The sequence below is a fragment of the Carassius carassius genome, chromosome 40 (genome assembly GCF_963082965.1).
Source record: "Carassius carassius chromosome 40, fCarCar2.1, whole genome shotgun sequence".
In the NCBI taxonomy this organism is placed as follows: domain Eukaryota; kingdom Metazoa; phylum Chordata; class Actinopteri; order Cypriniformes; family Cyprinidae; genus Carassius; species Carassius carassius.
Genome location: NC_081794.1, coordinates 20,614,297 through 20,635,779, shown reverse-complemented (window position 1 = coordinate 20,635,779; position 21,483 = coordinate 20,614,297). Strand labels below are relative to the sequence as shown.

Sequence of the window (21,483 nt, the reverse complement as noted above, 5' to 3'; positions counted from 1 at the left end):
ACTGTGTTGAAAACTTTTCCTGCTCTTTCAGCCTGGGAAACTGCCTGCTGTTTCCTGTGTCTTTCTCAGGAAGAAGCTTTTCGGGCACGTCCTTGAACCAAAAAAATTGAGAGGGCTGCTGCTAGAACAAATGTTCAGCAAATAATGCACCCATACGAGATCCCCAGCAGAAAATATAGGTCTAAAACAGCACTTGTTTTCTAATCTAAAAGCCAAAAGAGAAAAAAAAAATTATTACGATCTTAGGGCTAGTCTATAGAGTTCTATATAAGTCTAGTTCTATCGAGTTCTATTGCTGGCTTCATATAGTTATTTGAAGCTGAATTAAAAAACCCTAACATGTTCTTTATAGAACCCAAATAAGAACCTAAGAGTGCCTTACCCATCTTTTAGTCCAGTGTCTGGTTTTCTAAATCCAAATTGATATCTACTCAAAAAATCCAACTAATCTATTATATAGAAACACACATAAATGGTAAATATTTGGATAACAGAGCACAGCAAGCTAAAACACAAGCATTACAAAGATTCAAAGGACTTTATGTAATCATACAACATTAAGCTTTTTGTATTCACTACAATTTGTTTTTGACATTAGTTTAATTTATACAGACTATATGAAAACTGTGGGCAGGAATCGACGGTCTGCTGAAAGAGAGAACATTTAATGCCGAGGCTGTGCTTGAGAGATAACTCTGGGGTCATGGGGTCATCCTCTGAGTAATGTAGGTTTGGTGTGATGTCAGAGAGGTTCCTCTGTGTGTGCCGTGGCTCCGATGTTCGTTGTGACCGCAAAGTTGAAGAGATGTGATACATACACTCTGATGCGCCGCTTCAGGTGGCTACATATTTGTATTGCTCCAAACCTTGATAAATGGCTGTCACGTCCATGTATGAAAAGTCTGCTGTTTGTTTTGGAAAACAGATTTGGTGCTCCTCCTTTCCCAAATACATTTCCCACTACTGAGAATTTGACAGACTCCAGGGGTGAGAGACATGTTCAGACGCAGTTAGTGCTCTGGATGGGACTACAGTGTTTTAACTCTCAAAAACAGCTTTCTAGGTCTAAATGCTGATGTGGCGATCCAAGTTGGATTCACAGAACCAATTAAAGGACACATCTCTGAGACAAATCCTGTGATTTATAAAATAACAGAAAGATGCACTGTAAGGTTAGACTTCATTTGGTACTTTATTAATCTATTAACATTTCCATTCCATCAAAACTCATTTACTCACATACAAATGATTCTGTTCTGACAGTTCTCTGACTGTAACACAAGTTTTTCAATGTGCCCTTAAAATATACATTATAAAATTAAACTTTGCATAATATTATAAAGAAAATAATTTCCCTATTGTTGGTCTCTGCCTGCAAAACATGAAGATCCATTAGAATCGCATAATTATGGTTAACCACGTCATTATTCATAGGATAAAATCCATTCATCTGAGCTCCTACAGGGAAAAAATGCTAAAATGGTACGCAGAGGCTCTCTAACAATGGGGAAATTTGCAATTGACTAAATGCGAAAAGGTTAAATGCCAAGTTCCACTTGTAAAATCTAAAAAACTTTTTTGTTTTATTCAACTAGCTTAGAGGGGATCTGGCATAAATCATGTTGTATTCACTATTAACCCAGCTTTTAGAATGCACATATTGTTACTCTGAAAACAACCGGGAAGACCATTAACAGAGCCCATAATATGCTAATTAAGAACAGAGCCATTTCATCCAGCACAAGAACACGCAGGCATTGTGGGTAATTAGCAGTTTGCACAGACACAAATACCAGGCAACATTTTACACCGAACGCAGAATGGAGATATCAGGGTAAGTGTGCAGACACCAAAGCTTGTCTCTTATTTTATTTTCAAATCTGAAATAAGCATTATTTTCCGTTTTTGTTTACTTGCGCGTGATAACATATTGGCACAGAAAGCATAGGTCAGTCTGAAGCGTGGTTTAACACATGGATTGGTCATAGGTTTAGATCAAGCAGAGAAATGAATAGAGCAAGGCTTGGCTTAGCAAGGCTGATAAAACGCACCCAATCTAAGTGAACTCTCAGTAACCTGCTGAGGCAATCCAGGGAGATGCTAGCTAGGAGCTCAGCTGCTTTGGTCTGGTATCTGCAGGCTCCAGACTTCTGAAGTCAAAAAGCAATGGGGCATCTTTCAGCTGCTGACAGCACATTTTAAATACTGAGTCGTTATTGTTCAATCATATTGACTCACTCTATAACAACTAAGGATGCATATCTATCCCATAGATCTTATATTTATAAATAACTTCAAAGAATGTGAAGATACGTCATGCTGCATTTCTGCAACTGTTTTTGGAGATTATTATAATCGCAAATCATATAATTTTGTGCTATGTGTATGAAATATTATTTTTATTTTCTTTTTTCAGTTCTTATATTGCTGTCTTTGTAAAATATATGGTTGCTTATATTAGAATATTTTTTTTAATTATTGGGAATACAAATTTTAACATTTAAACATTTATACAATGTATAGGAATGCTCTGTATTTATATTAATGATGCCAATACTGTTTTTTTTTTCAGTGTAAAGGCAACACTGCAAGGTCTTACAAATGGCATTGCTGCATAATTCTACCAGTGAAATTCAGGTATATAGGGAAATGAATGAAGCTCTCTGATACCTGTGTGACCTCGCCTATTAAAATGGATGTAAGGAAATGGCTCGTTTAAATATTAAATAAGTAACCAAATACTATGAGTCAGCAGGCTGATGATATTAGACAGGGATACACAGGAAAACACACAGGAATGTATTTGGAATATAATTCATAACTTATACAATTTTGGGAAACTGCCCATAGTTTTTAATTTAATTTAATAATCTTTATGATTTGTGCATATGCCCACAAACAAATACAAAAAGTTTATTCTTGCATTTCCGTAGAGAGGAGATATGCAAGAAAAGTTATTCAACCCCCTTCCCCTTGTGTTTATTCTCAGTTAGCCTGTCCGTCTCAGAACCAACCGATTACACACACACACACACACACACATATATATATATATATATATATATATATATATATATATATATATATATACTCATATCATTTAATCACTTATTTTTACCTAAAACAAACGATTTAGTTTTTTATCTATATATAGGAAAATATATATGCATATACGTGTTTATATATCCTACAGGGAAAAAAAAGTATGCATAACTATCCTATGTATTAGGCTACCTTAGAAATTTGAATGCACAAAACAAAATTACAATTGTTACAATCTGTAGTGACAAGTTACGGTTTTTGACGACAAAGATGTTGATATAGTGATAAAAAACGAACAAACAAACAAAAAAACATTTCAGTAGGCTATATAAGATTATATAGGCTTTGTAGGATAATGCCAGTCAAATTTTAAATCACCAATGATATAAATGCCTTGCAAGTCAAGCCTTTTTAAGTAAACTCGTTTTGAAGTGATGCTTTCAAAAACAGGATTGATTTAGGCAGTTCAGAGAGTATTGTCATTGGAGTCCGTGTTTGGAGCGAGTGGGGTTATTTCAGCCCACCGACATCTCCTAAAACAACCGCAGAAAATAAGGAAGCCGATTTGATTCTAGCTGTGTGCCGTTTCGCCGCTCAGAAACATGCAGACTACCGCACAAGTGTCTTCCGCCTATTTTGCCATTCATTCCTGTACAAAAGCAAACAGGGGAGACTTGCTTTAACTGTCCTGCTCTTCACCAAAAGCTCTTTTCCTCTCCCTCTCTCTCTGTGTTTCTCGCTCAAACCCTTTTCCCCCTCCAGTACTTTTTTCCTTCCCCTCTCTATTTATGAAAACGTCACTTCAAGTCCCTCCCTGTTTGAATCTCATTAGGTTTTTTTTCTTGTGTTTCTCCCTGTCAATAATCCCGAATCCAGACTCTCTCTATTTCCATCCCTCTCTATCTGTCAATCAGCGCCGCCTTTGAACTGAAAACCACTCCGACCAACTTCAACTCCCTCAATCCGAGCGCCTCAGCTCCGTCTCCGGCTTCTGTTTCTGCCAAGATTGCCCTCTTCTTTTTGAGTTTTGAACACTCACCCAGCCAAACGCCACTGCGAGTCCCTAAACTTAAAACTCGGGATTCGGGGATCACACCAAGATCAAGGGTTTAAAAACTTTTGGGTGTTTTTGGCCCCCCGCAAAATTAGCGCTCCTCGGGAAAAATGCCGCAGCTGAACGGCGGTGGAGGGGACGATCTGGGTGCGAACGATGAAATGATTTCCTTCAAAGACGAAGGCGAGCAGGAGGAAAAGATCTCGGAAAACTCCTCAGCAGAAAGGGATTTAGCAGATGTCAAGTCTTCTCTCGTAAACGAGTCGGAAACGAATCAAAACAGCTCTTCGGATTCCGAGGTAAGTGACAAATAATCCGCGACTTGTCCACAACTTTACATGCACTTTTCTTGTTTAAACAAGCTGCTAACTAGCTAACTATCTCCTCGCTGTGATTATTCAATGCATTCCCTGTGTTTCGTTGCATTTCAAGGCGGAAAGACGGCCTCCGCCTAGATCTGAAAGTTTCAGAGACAAAACAAGAGAAAGTTTAGAGGAGGGTGAGTGCTTGTTTTCTCTAAAACAGCTTTATGCAGAGGATAACAACACGGTGCCTCGGTTCCGTTTGCTTCTGCACAAACGTTCAAAGTTTTTTTTTTTTGGGTATGTAACTTAAACTAAAAGTTTTCCTCTTTTCCCCCCCGCCATGTTAGCTGCGAAAAGGCAAGATGGAGGGCTGTTCAAGAGCCCACCGTACCCGGGCTATCCATTTATAATGATTCCCGACCTCACGAGCCCGTACCTCCCGAACGGATCGCTCTCACCCACCGCGCGCACAGTAAGTGTTTTTACCGTGTTTCTGCAGCCACATGCACATAGCTAAAGCACCACATCCATGTTTAGGAATTGCTTTGGTCGGCTCGTGAACTTCTGCCACACTTCACTCCTCACTGTATACAGTGGCACGCCGTTCCCGCGGATCCGCTGTCGCTCTGAACGAACGCTGCCTCGAGCGCCGAGTACAGTGGAACGCATTATGTGCTTTCATGACGTTCACAAACACACGGCCACTGCAACTTTTAACTCCGTTGTTATTTTTTCTTCTCATTTTCCACGGCTGTGTTTGCATACTTGGCAGGTTACCTGCGTTTTTACAGTGTTATTTATTTTAATAGTTTGTGTAAGTTACTTGAATAACTAGTGGATTCGCTCGTTTGATTCTGACTAACGACGTTCAATTTAACGTTAAAGTAGCGGCTGTTCCGGAATTTCTAAAACTGCAATGCACAAGAATGTTTGAATTCATAATAATAGTATTGTTATAACTATCGTTATTATATTTATTATTTTTACACGTAAAAAAATGAGTGTTTCTGTAATTCTAAAGCATTTAACCCTTAAAAATGTAAATGCTAAGTTTAATTGCAGTTTTAATATTTAAAAAAATGAAATCAAAGTGCTGCTATAGTTAGGCTACAGTCTCCGCTTTTTCTGCCACTTTCTATTTAATTATTGCTGAGGAAAATCGAGTAGAAATGACTGAAATTATTCTGACAGTTTAAATGGATGGAAACAAAGATGCTGTTATGACATGATGATGAAAACATTTTTACAGTGTGCCGCATAAAATGACACGTTATTCATTTATCTGAGCTAATTTATGACTAATTTATCCGAGCTTAACATAATACTGCTTGTGTTATTCAAAGAATGCAATGCACATAAATGTTATTGCCAAAGAGCATCATGGGAAATGTTTATGATAATTAGTGAAAGGCAGTCAACGAATTTGTGATCGCCAGAATGAAAGCATAATATTGCTCATTCCACCCTTGACACACTATGCAGTAAAATATTAGTGTCAGGATTGTTTTGAAATTAAATAAACATTTGCTTTAAATGCACATGAAATATAATATGTTTTATGCTTACATTAATAATTTGTCATGGCATGATGGACTTCCTATTTAGAGGCATACATAATGTTGAATAACATGTAATGAGAATATATTCTTAATATTTCACTGCTAAAACAGATTATGTTGTTTATATCAGCTGTGCATAGTTATGCATATTTGTCCAGCACTTTTTTTGTCACCCGAAATAATCAATGTTGATTTGGTAGGTTCATATTTTTATTCACAATTGATATATATATATATATATATATTTTTTTTTTTTTTCGATGTCATTGCTGCAGATATAACATAATAATGATAGGAAAATTGTGCAGTAGGATCTTGCTGTCATTTCTGATTTTCATAATCAGCTCTAGGCTTAATCTGAAACGTGAATTTATGACAATGACATGTGGTGTAACTTGAAATTAAGTAAATGACTACCTTTGAAATGTACTGCTCTGAAATTGTGGATTTAACTTCAGGTATTTTAAAGGCATTCTGCTGTTTCTAGTATCAGTGAGACATTTTTGTAGAAACATCTCTGGCTATTTGTGTTTGTCGTGGATCTTGCGTGCATCCCAAAACATGCCTTTTTGCTCAATCTGTTCTTCACTTGCTGATAATTTTTTTACTGATATAAATGTGCATTAGAAACATTCGCATATAAATAAAAAGGACAGAAAATTCTGAAAGCATCAGTATGGCTACTGCAGATGTGCATTAGAAGGAAATATTTGACATATCTGTAAAGCAGATTGTGAAGAATCCCAGAGATGCTGTTACCAGAGTTCATAGTCTGCTAGTTCCTCTCCCTGCTGGGACGGAGCCCTGTCTAAATCGCTGGCTTATTCATTTTTGGCCACTGAGAATATATTTAGCGATCTCTCACGGAAGTAGGATCACTGTTTGATATCCTCCCCTATTTGTGGGAGTCAGTCCAGGTCTGTTCTGACCCTCTAGCCTAAATATTATACCCATAGATATAGTCAATTTCTTTATAGTTGTATGTTATACTGTTTGATCTCTTACTGTAACCAGGCCTACAGATCTCAGTCTTTGACATCGTACTGTAGCCCTTCACCCCGCTTCTTTGCCATGAGGTCTGCTACCTATGAGCTGCCTGGGCGTCCGACCCACACCGCTTTGAAGTTAAAAGCCGTTGTATTCATAAACGCATTACTTAAGTAGAAGATAAATAATTCACCCGAGCATCGATTAGCTGTTGCTTCCTATAACGAATGCATGGGGCTTGTTGGTTTTAGCTGCAGATGATGTGCTTTTTAGCATTTCTTTGCATTTAAAAAAATGGTATTTTAACTTGTATTTTCATTAATTGTATTAATCTACATTGTTTTAAACAAGCGGATGATATATTCCAGTTTTATTGCATTGATGTGTTTATTTGTTAGTATATATGAAACAGGATTTATTGATCCAGTATTTTTTTTTTTTAAGGATAAATTTACTACTTGCCGCATTATTAATCTGTAAGGATTTAGGTAATGGTGGACGCTTTTCTAAAGGTTGATATCAGAGATGTGACAACTGAAGAAAAATTAATTTACACAGACCATGTGTCAGCTGAATTTCCCTAAAGGTCCGCTCTTGCAATAGTGATGAAATGCTTTCCCCTTAGTGTGTGTTTGACTGAAGGGAGAGAGCGAGTTTAATTTGTCTAAACTCTGAGAGCTGTAATAACGGGAGTTTGTAATTCCAACCACCTAGGTCGGAAAAGCTTCAAGATGATTTGGTAGCAATTAGCAATTTGCCGTGACGTTCTACCAACAATGCCTGGATCCTCTCTTTTTTTTTCCTCAATAAAAACTGCAGACAATAGCCACTCTTCCCGCTCTTTCATCGAGAGCAGTTTGCGTGGCGGACACACTCTACTTGTGTGTTGTGGTTGGAAAGGTGCTGGGTTGACTGGGTGGCTGTAGGCTAAAATCGCACCTCAACAGGTCTGTGGAGAGGGGAAAGCGAGGTAGAGCAGAGGTCTGGCCGGCTGAGTTCTGGCAGGGGCTTTACGTCTGTAAATCCGCTGGGTTTATTTACTGCCTCTCTGACTTATGAATGTTAAGATATTTGACGCCACCCCTGGCCCCATAATTCCTAAGGCCTGCAGACTTTTGGCAGAGGTTTCAGGTTTCAACGTATAATTATGCGTAGTTTAAAAAAGAAACATAATATAAAAAAAGACAAACTTGCAACACCCAAATGCACTCTGCACTATTTAGAGCACAGATAAGGAGATGCATGGCGGAGACCTGGAATATTTTTCCCCCCATTTTTTTATTCTAAATTTACTGTATAATTTAGTCTAAAAATTTCAAAATTGATTTTGTGTAATAATTGTTTTTTTTTGCCGAAGATGCATTTAACCCTTATGTCCTACATGTACGTATTTTAATAAACCGTGGCAGAATCTTTTTGGGCTAAGACATCAATAACAATGCTTTATCGTATGGATCATGTGTGTTGAATAGCCTGTCGTGTGAGGTGCAGAAGATAGTTTAATGCGGATTTACAGGGATAGACTCACACCTTATCAAATTGGCTTTACATGTTAATGGCCCCTAATTGCTATCCGCAGGGGGTTCACCGAGCTACGCGCTCGCGTTTTGTGCCGCTCTCCACAAAATATACTCCCAGTTTATTCAGAAGGTTGCCATCCTTTTGTTTTGCAAATCACTTTTGTTTAGAAAGAATGGCGGAAGCAAGACTCTCTTTTTTCTCTCCCTCCGCCACTCTTTCCTTCTCCTAATTGTCTTTTTTTCTCCTCCTCCCATCCTACGCGAAAAAAAAAAACGCGAAACGGTTTCTGTTTGCTGGGGCTTGATAAACACCCATAAAAAAAGTCCAATCTGTTTTGGATTTGTGCGAGTTAAGTTGGGGAGCAAAGTTTGGCACCATTAAACTGAAAGCGGGGCCTGTGAGACATTAGCGGCGCACAGCGCATTCTCAGGGCTTAATTAGTCCAAACTGTAATTGTTCATGGTCTGCCAATAGGAGTAATGCTCAGGAAGAGTGGAGTTGCACTAAATCGGCCCATGGTTTTTAAAACAATAAATCACTTGCATATTTGTGTCGTGATTCAGATAGAGTCCCGACCTCTCCCATCTCGACATGTGGTAAATTGTAAAGTCAATGAATCGCAGATGTGGGTGGGTGGGGGGGGGGGGCGTGAAGGAGTACAGTACGGTTTTGTTAGTGCTTGGTAAATGAATGGAAAAGATTTGTGCCGTAAATATTTACAGAGATGGTTTTTTTCTTCTTCTTTTTTTCTACTTGCTGTGCTCAATTGTCTTTTACGTTGATGATTTTGGCCAGGCTGCTCTTTATGACTGTGTGTGAAAATAACCTGGTGTTTTTTTCCTTTCTTTTCTTTTTCTCCCCTGATTGTTTCTTTCTTTCTCCCTGTGTCACGCTGGTGTTTTTTAAGGCAGCGTTGTGTATACACAATTTTCTGCACTAGTTCAATAGTTAATGAAGGTTTCTTGTTCGTATGTGGGCTGTTAAGAATTTCGTAATCGTATTGCAAATAAATAGAAATAGTCGAATAGTTTGTTTTTAAAGCTGCAAACACAATCCTGTCCTGTAAATGATAAATGGGGAACTCAGATAAATGCTGTTGTAAATTCTGCGTCTCGTGGAGCATTGGCTTAGCAGCTGTGTGTTGTTGACCCCACCCCTCACCTCTCTCCTTTTCACCATTTATTTCCATACACAAAGATCAACACAAAGATTGTAGTCTACGACTGGAATGCAACTTTTGTCATCTGTTAAATATAGTCCTGCTGCACATTGAGGGGCTCCTGAAACATGGAAATGAAATCAATCTTTCTCTCTCTCTCTCACCGTCTGCATGCCTGTGCAGTTGTATGATAGCTGCGTGTGAATTCTTAAATGACAGGTAGATTTTCCTGACGTGGTGTGTGATGCAGGTCAGAATGCCAGTGTTGAAGCCTTTCGAGTCAGTGACTGTTTAAGAAGACCTTTAATATTGATTAATAACAAGATGTGCAAGAATTTAATACAATTTCCAAATGGAAATCTATGAAAGTTCTTGTGCTAGTACCTGCCATGATATTTAGATGTTTTGGCCGTTTATTTAATTTTTAATCTTAATAAACACATAAATTAATAAATAATCAGGTGTTAAAAAGCCAGCATTTTTTGGTTACGATACAAATGGTTTTTGTCGAAGCTGTGAAATTTGCACATTTGCATAGATTTCATCCACAGTAAAGTACAGAAAGTCTTCAATAAAGAATCAGATCGTTAGATCAGAAAATATTTTAGAAATGCATTTAAGATATTTTAATGTGTTATAAATATATGTAACTATGCAAGGGCTTTATTGAAATATTTTCAGGCTTATTTAAAAAATAATAATTTTCTGTATTGGCACATACCTTAAAATCCTGGCTTTAAAAGGCTATTGAATATTTTAAAAAATTGCGCTGGAAAAAGAGATTTTTCATTAAACACATTTTGTGACAATGGAGGGGCATGTTGTCACACTGTGTGCACAATATTAAGACTTTTCAGGAAAATTTTATGAAGCACAATTATGAAACAATTTGAAAAACATGTAAAAGGGAAACATAGAAATATATAATATTTTTGTCCATTAAATAAATTGTGCATTTAGATAATTTACTACATTTAAAATGAATGATTTATTTGTTCCTGAATGTATGCTAGGTGCTCACGCAAAAATATGATAGAATTGGAATTTTCGAAATATCATATAAATATTGTGCAGTGTGCTGGACTGGAGTGGGGGATTAGGAAAAGCGGGAAAAAGCGGGGTCGATTTGCCCGTCGTGGCATAGTGGGGGAGATGGAAGACGGAGAGGAGGGAGATGCACAAAGACAGTCTGAATAGGGCGCATAATTGCTGCTAATGTGGGGGCAATGAGAGTGGCGACAGTTCCTGGTTAGATGTCCAAACAATAGAGCCCCCAGGCCTCACATTTATCTACTAAAAAAAAATAAAGGAAAGAAAAAAAACACAGCAGGGACTGAAAAGCGACAAGGAGGAGGTGACAAGTTTATAGTCATGTTTGATGGACAGGCCATGTGTGTGGCATCCCCACCCCCCACCTTTTAACCTTTATGAATCAGGCTAAGTTATTAATGCTTCCTGATTCCCGCCTCGTCATCAAAATGTCGGCTGGAAGTTCTCCAGCATAGAGGCTTGGGTGACGCTGGCTGAATTTGGTTGCACTGCGCTTTTGTTTGGATTGGAACGTGCTCGGGTTGGGCCAAAGTGCACACACATGCTCTCTCTAGCTGCCATCTGACTTGTATGCTTAATGATAGGAGTGCACAAATTTCCAGGGAAAGAGCATGTGTGCATCTTGTGCTCATTGGCACAAAGTCTTTTTACTGAACTTCATTCATTATCAGACTTTAAAGCATAATGATCGGCGTTGTCATATGTCTGATGGACCTCTAGTACAGAAAACACAATGACATCAGACTGTGGTAAATATTCTCCCCTGATAAAAAGCCTGATAGAGTAACCATCACTGTCTTCACACAGGAAGTCTGTCACTGACATACATTTTCACTGAAACTTCTGCACAGAACTTTAAAAGAGAAACAAATAAAAAAACCTATCGGCATCTATTTTTAAACACGAAAGTAGGACAAAGTTATCTTCATTAAGGCATGTTATTGAAGCTTCTAAAAAAAGGTGAAGCCTGACCAGTCAACATTTTGCTTCAGTGTTTATTATTCCATCTTGTGAAATGTTTCTCTTTGATAAGAAAGTGAGCTAATTTAGTGTCACACCGACAAGTTTGTCTCCTAGCTCTGATAGCAAAATGAGATTCTATAATGTTTCATTGCAGGTGGTGAAATCCTGTTTACGTCGATAATCTGCATTAATTCCTGTAGATATGTCGGAGACATTTTGTATGGGTAAAGCACATAATTGAGAAAGTAATAGGTGATAAAACTCAGCCCATGTATTTTTAATCTTCTAATTAAACTTTTAATTGCCAAGGGATAAGCTCTGAGCAGGGCCCAGTGTGTGTGTGTGTGTGGATGCGCGTGTTCTTGTCTGTTCACTAATGAGTTTATTGCATGCTTGTTTCTAGCAAAGGTACTGCATTCAGAACTGAACAAATGGTGAAGGAGATTTTCTATCAGGGTAGAAAGAAATTAATCCGCTAATCGGGGTTTAAATTAAGATTAGAGGTACAAATACCGAAATTTGCATGCTTTATTAGAGATGCATGCTTGATGAACTTCATTAACCACATTTGGGGGTTTGTGGTACAGATCTTCCCGACTATCAGAAGATAACCATCCCCTGCATTAAATAATGGTTGTGCGATGGCGTTCCTGGAGTTTTACATTATGCTCTTTTACTGGCCATTTCCTGCTGAATGGCTGTCAAACAGTATAATATTTCAGCTGATTAGCATTGTGCATGTCACACGCACTGAGACTCACATCAAATTAGAGGGAATTGTCTACACCTCCAGCGCGCACATAAAATGTTTTTATCGCAGACCATAGGAAGTGTTGGTGTGTTTGTTTGTACATCTTCACCCTTAAGGATTAGCCTGGATCAACTGTCACTGGCTACATCTCATTAGAAGATGGTGTGAACACTCAGTACGGTCGATTCCAAAATGCAGGGAATTGACTTCTCTCGCTGAACGAATTGTCAATTGCATTGTGAGCGAGGGTTGTAATTGAATGGAGGTGTATCTTTGGCTGGCTGCCCCTAGGGCTCCGTGAGTTTGATCAGTGTTAGCCAGAGGTGGCAGATGTGGTTTCTGATTGCAACCGATGTCCTTTCACAGTGTTAAGATCTGACCACTGACATAGAGGAGATGTAATTCAGCAGACCTCAGAGTTAAATAGAGATGATGACTGCTTGCCAGTCATAGTGAATAGTGATCTCTCTCCACCGGCTATCTGCCGAACGGAAAAATTTAGCGATGGGTAGGAGTGATTTATAAGGAAAGAGAGTTTAATCCTGACCTGGAGCAGTTTTCTTTGGCCAGCAATCAGTTTATGTGAGGCTGGTATGGAATAGGCAAGCGTCAGTGGCGGCGTGACGTTCGTCTAGATGCCCTTTAGAACCGGCAGTATTACTTTATCTTCAGCTTTACAGCACCTGTATCTTTATGAGCCATCGCGCTTTGCATTTTTCAGATATCAATAAAGATAAATTGCCTGCTTTGTCATAGCATGGGGCGTTGAAGTGAAAGATTTCAGGTCACTGAGGGGGAAAATGATCCAGCGTTTGAGAACTGTGTTGAGAACCAATGAAAGCTTAAAACTCAACAATGATGAAAGCTTAAAACTCAATGATGTGGAGGCCTTGACTTTTCTCAGGTTTGTTTCTTCATGTTGAATGATGTGTGTGATGATGTTCCTTAACTGTGTGTGCTGTCTTGTGATGTGGGAGGCGAAGACGGGAAATGTTTGAACAGTAGTCCGTATAGTAGGTTGTCTAAGTCCAGATCTTAAGGGAAGGAAGTCCCACAGTGTTTACATAGCCCAATTGTCCTGTGGGCCCTGGAGTGTCTAATGCACTACTGTTCAAACACTTGTGAGTGAACAGATGACCCCTGCAGCAGCCTTCGACACAAGTGCTTTGTCGGCCTTATGGAGTATGCATCTGTTTATGTGTGAAAAGTAGCTGCAGGTCCCATTTACTTGGGATTCTGTTTGCTAGCACCTAGTGGTGTGGATGAGTAGTACTAAAATCAGCAGAGCTCAATTCATCTCAGTAAACAGGATGGCAGACATGGGGTGGGGGTAGCGACAGGAGACCCCCTCTTGCTCCATCAAACCATGCCAGACATTGACATACGGGGGAGTCATCAAACTAATTGTTGTTTGAATTACCTGTTATGATCTGATGACAAATCTCCTCCTCTCCTGCCATTGGAGCAGAAAATGTAGCCTGGATTGGCATGATGTTAGCAAGTGTGTAAACCACGCTTCAACAAGATGGATAAATGCAATTATTGGCTAGGCCAGGAGAGGGAAAATCCATTTAAAGCCCGAAACGCTAACCAGGGGCCGTGGTTAATTCATTTGGCCAATTTGTGGGTGATGTACGACTGTCGTGGCACATTAGTCAAGGAGAGAGAGTGTGTGTGTGTGTGTGTATGTGTGTATGGGTTTACGCATGTGTGTGTTATCGGGGGTGTTTCATTGGAGCTGTCTCCTTGAAGCACCTCCTTTTTCCTATCAACCCCCTCCCCCCCTTCCTACCGCGTCATTTCAGTGGTTAATACAAATGGGGCATGAGCTCTCAAATGACAAAAAGATGCACTGAGAGCAAAAGAGCAGGATTGCAGTTCAAATGAGCCGGGAAGAGGGCCACGCTCCGTAAGGCGGCTCACTCAACGTGGCCTAACACCCCCTCAGAGTCTTCAATCATGACTAGTCAACCAACTAAATCACTCAGGGTGTGAGGAAGACAGGTTGAGGAAGCAGTACTTGGTCAGAAGCTTAGTCATTCCAAAGTAGGGCCCTCACTGACCTAGTTTGACTCTGGCATTCTTCATGAACTCTCCTCAGTTTACAATTAAGTTACAATTATTGTATAGAAACTGCTATTTACTTGAGGCATGCAAAGCTGAGGCCACTGTGACTGGCGGGTTGCCATCACCTCTGCATGCCCATTTCCGCCCATCTCATTATCCTTCTGAAAGACACGACAGTATTGAGCAACCTTTGAAGAGGACTGTTGTCTTCCCCTTAAAGGACAGCAAACAGAAAGTCCTTCATTCTGGGGAATTTCTCTTTTTGTTACTTGGGTAAACAAGAGTTCCTCTCCTGAGGCATGTCAATCTGCTTGGCTTACACACTATTGATTTAGAGCAGATGAATATCCTCTACTCCATTAATATAAAGTCTCATTGGTGAGAAACCACTTGACGTTATGCAAGATTTGTGGTATGCAAACACGGTGGTCACAGCCCGGGGAACACTATGAAGAAAAAGGCATTGGTTTACAGAGCTCACCCGCAGATTGAACCAAAGTCTTTTATCAACTCTGAGAGCAAAGGGAAGATTTTGAAAGCAGAAAGGTGTGTGGGCGCCCTCTTGCCCAAGAGTCTGTACTTGGGTGCTTGAGGACTAGGGCTGTGTATCTTGATAGAGGGGTTGAGATACAATATATTGCGATACATTGCAATACAGTAAGCAAGGCGATATATTGGGATATTTCTTATTTTAGGAATAGGATATATTTTTAGGAAACCTGTCATTAAGAACTCACCACCATATGCAAACCTTAGCAAAAAATAAATACATAAAAATTGTTTAACCAGAACATCTACATTTTATCTACATTTGCAATAATCAGTCCCTGTAACATTCAACGTTATTGAAACACTTTTTGTGCAGTATGAGTAAAGGGGAAAAAACCAAGTGCTTGCAGGGTCCTTTAGTTAAATGTATAAAAAAAAATGTTTTTTAAATAAAAATGTATAAAATGTATTTTATAAAAAAAAACATATTTTTCGACCCTGCTTAAAAGGTTCACAGCTTACTTTTACAATTTTGACATACAATGTCATAACATTTCATCTGAAAAAAAATTACATCTGCTTAATATGAATGAAATATAAATTTCTTTCAGGATTCCTAAAGAAAACAAAACAATTGTACAACAATAAAGTGAACACAGATGTTGAACATTCTCAGAACATTTCAACTTGTTTTTCACAGGTTTTTCAGTTTGTATTTATGTTTGATCGAGCACCGCCCCAACTGCACAAAACGCACCCACCACGAGACAAAGCTGCAGCCGTGCGGCGACCCTACCGTTCCCGCCGTGGCATACGCGAGGTTCTTCATACATTTCGCAAGCAGCGAAAGCAAGGTGCCACCCGCATTGCGGTCCCGGGGCGGACGTTACCGTGAAAGCCCAAATGATGTCACACTTCAGCTTTGTGCATCGAGGCGGGAACTGGAACAATTCTTTCATCCTCCATTACTGGCAGTGACCTATATTAACACTAACGATAGTGGTGTGCCTTAATGCTAGTATATTTTGTCACTGTTTAAGTTCAGAGTCAAACACTGCTTTCTAGCTGTGGGGATACGAACTCAAAATAAAACAATTATTATTATTTATTTTTTTTACATCGATATTCCAATATTAGATCTGGTCACCTGACTGTGTGCTTCTCAGGCCGTGAGGTCAGGAAATCAGAGCCGGCAGGAAAGCAGCCAGCCCTGTGCCATTCTCACAGCTGCTGTGCGGCCTTACACACTCGTATACTCTACTCACTTGCCTCTGGGATCGGACTCCAGGAGTGCAACCGCACACTTGAGAAGAACCACTCATGTTGCTTTTTGTGGTCAGATCTTAAGTAAGTAAGCTTTATTTCTATAGCACTTTTCACAGACAATGGAGTCACAAAGTGCTTCACAGAGTTAAATATACACATAACATAAATGCACATACAATACAAAATTACACATATACAGTATATGTGCCACAATAAAAAAGAAAACATAAAACTAGTTAAAAGCTTGTCTAAAAAGATGTGTCTTTAGGTGCTTTTTAAAAATTTCTACAGAGTCCAAAGCTCTCAAGTCTAATGGAAGAGCGTTCCAGAGCCTTGGAGCCACCACGCAAAAAGCGCGGTCACCTCTCGTTTTTAAACGTGTTCTAGGAACAGTTAAAAGATCTTGACCCGAAGACCTCAAAGAACGGCCTGAAGTGTAGGCATGAAGTATATCCTGGATATACGCCGGAGCTTGATTATGCAAGGCTCTAAAAGTAATGGTTAAAATTTTAAATTGCACTCTAAAACTAACTGGAAGCCAGTGAAGAGCCTTGAGTATAGGTTTAATGTGAGATCTTCTTTTGGTCTTTGTTAAAAGTCTAGCAGCAGCATTCTGAACTACTTGCAATTTGTCCATGGAGGAATTGTTTAAACAAGTGTACAATACATTGCAGTAGTCAAGACGAGATGAAATAAAAGCATGAACAAGCATCTCCATCTCATTATTAGAAACTACAGATCTGATTTTAGCGATATTCCTGAGATGGAAAAAACAGGAACGAACCACAGATTTAACATGACTGTTAAAACACATAGATCTATCAAAAATGACACCTAGGTTTCGCACAGCATTACATTCTGAGGGTGATAGAGCCCCAATGGCCAGTTTAATCTTGGGAAAAATGTTGTCAGGAGCAAAAATCAGCACCTCAGTTTTATCTTGGTTTAGCTGCAAAAAATTGTCTGCCATCCAATTTTTGATGGAGGCTAGGCAGTTATGCAACAAGGACAGTTTGTCTAGTCTATCAGAGTTAAAAGAAAAATATAATTGAATATCATCTGCATAGCAGTGATATGATATTTCTCCAAAGCTACTAATAATCTTCCCAAGAGGAAGCATATACAGGCTGAACAACAGAGGGCCAAGCACAGACCCTTGGGGCACACCACAGGACAAAGGAGCAGAATCTGACATATATTTCCCTACGGACACCGAAAAACTCCTGTCGGAGAGATAGGAGGAAAACCAATCCAGAGCTGACCCAGTAATTCCCACAGTTTTTTTCAGTCTATCTATCAGAGTGCAGTGATCGACAGTGTCAAACGCTGCACTGAGGTCTAAGAGAACCAGCACAGAGCATTTACCCCCATCAGCAGCCATCAAAATATCATTTGAGACCCTAAGAAGGGCTGTTTCAGTTGAGTGTTTTTTTCGAAACCCAGACTGAAATTTGTCAAAGATATTGTGCGCATTTAAAACATTATTCAGCTGGTTCGCCACAACCTTTTCTAAAATTTTAGAAATAAATGGCAATTTGGAAATAGGCCTATAATTTTTAAAAGTAGCTGCATCAAGATTGTTCTTTTTCAAGATAGGCTGAACAACAGCATGTTTAAAACAATTAGGTACCTTGCCCAATTGAAGAGACAAATTTAAAATTGAGACCAAACATGGGCCAAGATGATTCATGGATTTTAAAAACAGAGATGCGGGTAAGATATCTACCGGGCTTTGTGAAGGTCTCATCGTGCCCACTAATTTAATTATTTCTTTCAGCGTAATGGGGCAGAAAGAGTCCAGTATTGAAGGTCTTTGATAATCAGTTAGACCTATATGATGGTTTGCTGATGGAACCAAGCTTGCTCTGACAGCTCTAACCTTATCCACAAAGTGAGACAAAAAGTGGTTGCAGTCACCATTTGAAAACACAGGGACAATACATGAGCCAGGAGAAACAATATTATTAATAGTTTCAAAAAGAGCCTTAGGTTTTTTCTTACATGCAGATATCAAATTAGTAAAATAAGAGGCTCTAGCCTCTTTAATCATTTCATGCAAGTTAATAAAAAGATCTTTAAGATACACGCGATGGACTTGTAGCTGAGTCGCTTTCCATAAGCGCTCGGTTTTCCGGCAAACACGTCTTAAACTACGAATGGCTTCATTCATCCACGGTGATGTATTAACGGCTGCTATTTCTCTAGTTTTAAAAGGTGCCACTTTGTCCAACAGCAGGGTACAGTGATCATTAAAAGCCTGTGCACAGGTGTCTACATCGGTTGAAATAAGAACAGAGCTTGAATCAAAAGCGGCAGAAAATTTCTCAATAGTACGCTGAGTGATCAATCGTGAGCAGGTCTCTCGTTTAACAGGGAGAGGATCCTCATCACAAACAAGTTCAAATAAAATGCATTTGTGGTCACTAACAAATACATCTTCAATACTGATGTTATTAATATTAACGCCATGAGAAAAGACAAGATCGAGCGTATGCCCTTTGCTGTGCGTAGGGCCAGAGACATGCTGAATGAAATTAAACGATTCAGTAATATTTACAAATTCAGACGCAGTTTTACACAAAGGATCATCTACATGTATATTAAAATCGCCAGCAATAATCACTCTGTCAAGCTTAATAACAGATGATAGGAAGTCAGAAAACTCAGTAAGAAAAGTAGACACTGGTCCAGGTGGCCGGTAAACCACGATGCAGTAAACTGAATTAGAGCGACCAACCTTAGTCATCTGTAGTTCAAACGAAGAGTACGCGTCAGCTCTCATTGACTGGCAGATAAAACGCTTTTTAAAAACCACAGCAAGGCCTCCACCCCGACCAGTGAGTCTTGGCGAGCTAATAAATTCACAGTCCATCGGGCAAAGCTCATTCAGGTGATAATATTCCATATCCCGTTGCCAAGTCTCCGTAAGCAACAAGAAGTCCATGGCTTTGGACGTAAATAAATCGCTGAGTAGGAGAGATTTGTTTGCAATTGAACGCGCATTTATAAGGCCCATCCTGAGCGGTGCAGGAACAACCGAAGCAGTACAACAGGCTCGCGTCATATTTTAAACAGCCATTCTATATGAACTAATTTGAGTTGGGCTTAAAATAATTGGATTTTGTGACCGAGTTGTTGTCTTTAGCCATGACCCTGTGCCCCCTGTCTTATGGTAGCTAAGAAGCAATAATTAAAACCCTAAGTCTGGGAGCGCAAAGACGTAATTCTGCCTTCGCCTCGTTGTGTTTTATGAAATGGAAAATGTTAGTGTTACGTTATGGTGTGGCTTGAACCCCAATTGTTAAATGTAGATTTACTGCTCCAGTGCTGGGCCGAGGAGCTGCTCCCATCTGCGGCACAAAGTCTAGCCACCCAGCATGGAATACGACACCCTGGGGCTCAGCCAGAACATGCACCAATCAGACATACATTAACACCAAGCAACACAACAGGTGAGCAGTCAGGCCCTGCTGCAAGCCAAGAATACAGGCTCCAAATATTTTTATTGACTTTCTTAAGGACTATGGCTTATATACTTATGACTCTGACTGAGTTTAGAGTTTTGTATCAGTTCTGTCAAAAAATGTTTATGGGAATTGTTTGTTTATTGGCACAGAGGTGCGTCTCTTTCCCAAATGATGTCGCAAGCTGTAATTTGTGTTGAGGGACTGATTGGGAGATTGCATAGTTTAACGCTCTGGGTGCTGTGGTCTGGGACTCTGGAAAAGGCGACCGCTAATTGTTGACAGAAGCCATGGGCAGAGGAAAAGAAGAGGGAGAGACAGACAGAAAGAAAGAATGGGTGAGTGAGTGAGTGAGAGAAAGAATGAATGGGCTCTGGCAGTAAGGTTGTGGACTGTATCTCAGTGTTTGGTTTTCAGGAAAGAGTGGATTCTTGGGATGTTCCCTAAAGACAAATGGCGGTGCTGAGCGTAGCCCATAAACCAAACATGCTCCCTCTTTTAAGAAAAGAACTCTCGTCACTTCTCAATTGTGCTTGTTATGTGGTTAACCAAACCAAGTTGGTTGTAAATGCCTTGTCCGGTAGAGGAATCATATTTTTTCGTTTCGCAACAGATGATAAGGGTCTGCATTTGCTTGCACTGATTAGAATATTATTCATTTAAAACAAATCCGACTTTACACTTCCCGTCTTCACGCCGTCTTGATCTCTGTCACAGATGCTCGACAGGAGGGCACATCTGCTTTCTCTAGCTTCTCGTGCAAATCCCGCTCGGCGGTGTTGTTGTGTTTTGCTATAATTTAGCAAATAACATCAGTAATGATTCAATTGGGCATAAAGTCATTGGGTGACGGCCTGTTTGCCATCTGTCTGATGGGATTACTGTTTCTATGTAATTAAAAGTGTGACCCCGTGGGGAGGATGGTGGAAGGCACAAGGCTGAGTGGTACACCCGCTAAAAGGAGGAGGGGCAGCCTTAGTTCAACACTAAAGATAGTACGTGCAAGAGAGCGCTGCAGAAGTTCCAAGCTCTTTACATGGATGTGCACAAACATGGATGTGTGTCAGACCCCCTGGCTCGTTTAACTTCAATTTAGTTGTGTAGAGCAGACACCCAAAGTCGGAGTGATCCCTGTGTGCATGAAGTGTGTCGGAGAGAGGTGGGGATGCGGGCTCCTGCTTTTACTCTGATTTCACCTGGGGTTTTGTTTGGACTCTTGAGCTTCAGTTTCTCTTGGACACTTTCCAGAGACTACAAGCCTGGCTTTTTTCAAGGCTCCCTCAGAACTAAAGTGAAAGGCCCTGGTCAGGCCTGGAATTGGATTTCAGATTTGATCTTGTTGAGCGTAGTAAACAGAACATTAAAGGCAAGAACATGGTATCTAATGAGTGGATGTGTGTCTGGGTGTGTTTGAGTGATGCTTCCCTGCCACTGCCCAAATCAACAACATCCTTGTTTCTCTTTTTATCTTATATCTTTATACGTATACAAACATATATAACATATACTACTTTTTTTTTTTTTATAAAAAATAATACACATTTTTATGGTTCCGGTTTATTATTGTTATTTTAACTGTATTAAATAATAGTAATAGTAGTAGAACTATAACAGTTATTATATAAATTAGGGACGCACCGATACCACTTTTTTCAGAACGAGACCGATACTTTCATTTTTGGTACTTGTTGGTACCTGTATTTTCACAGCATTTAGAATTTTTTTCTTCAAATATTGCATACAGAAATAAATGTTAATAATTAGGGCTGGGCAATATGGCCACAATATTATCACTCTAATACAGTG

The 21,483-nt window shown here is 39.6% G+C and overlaps 1 protein-coding gene and 1 long non-coding RNA gene across 34 annotated transcripts in view; one reads left to right on the top strand and one right to left on the bottom strand.

The window, feature by feature from the left end:
• LOC132122355 (uncharacterized) overlaps window positions 1–21,483 on the bottom strand; it is a 46,527-nt gene that overhangs the window by 13,928 nt on the left and 11,116 nt on the right. The window lies entirely within an intron of this gene.
• The window catches only part of tcf7l2 (transcription factor 7 like 2), an 86,791-nt gene continuing 68,866 nt past the window's right edge, over window positions 3,559–21,483 (top strand). For 7 of the 33 annotated variants that reach the window (XM_059532527.1, XM_059532524.1, XM_059532519.1 and 4 more), the window contains exons 1-3: window positions 3,560–4,395; window positions 4,529–4,595; window positions 4,749–4,873. In XM_059532527.1, the coding sequence (XP_059388510.1) occupies window positions 4,207–4,395; window positions 4,529–4,595; window positions 4,749–4,873 (381 nt within the window). In that variant the 5' untranslated portion in view covers window positions 3,560–4,206. Of the gene's footprint in view, window positions 4,396–4,528; window positions 4,596–4,748; window positions 4,874–21,483 lie in introns of all 33 variants that reach the window. The other 26 variants (XR_009426362.1, XR_009426361.1, XM_059532526.1 and 23 more) reach the window with 13 other exon arrangements.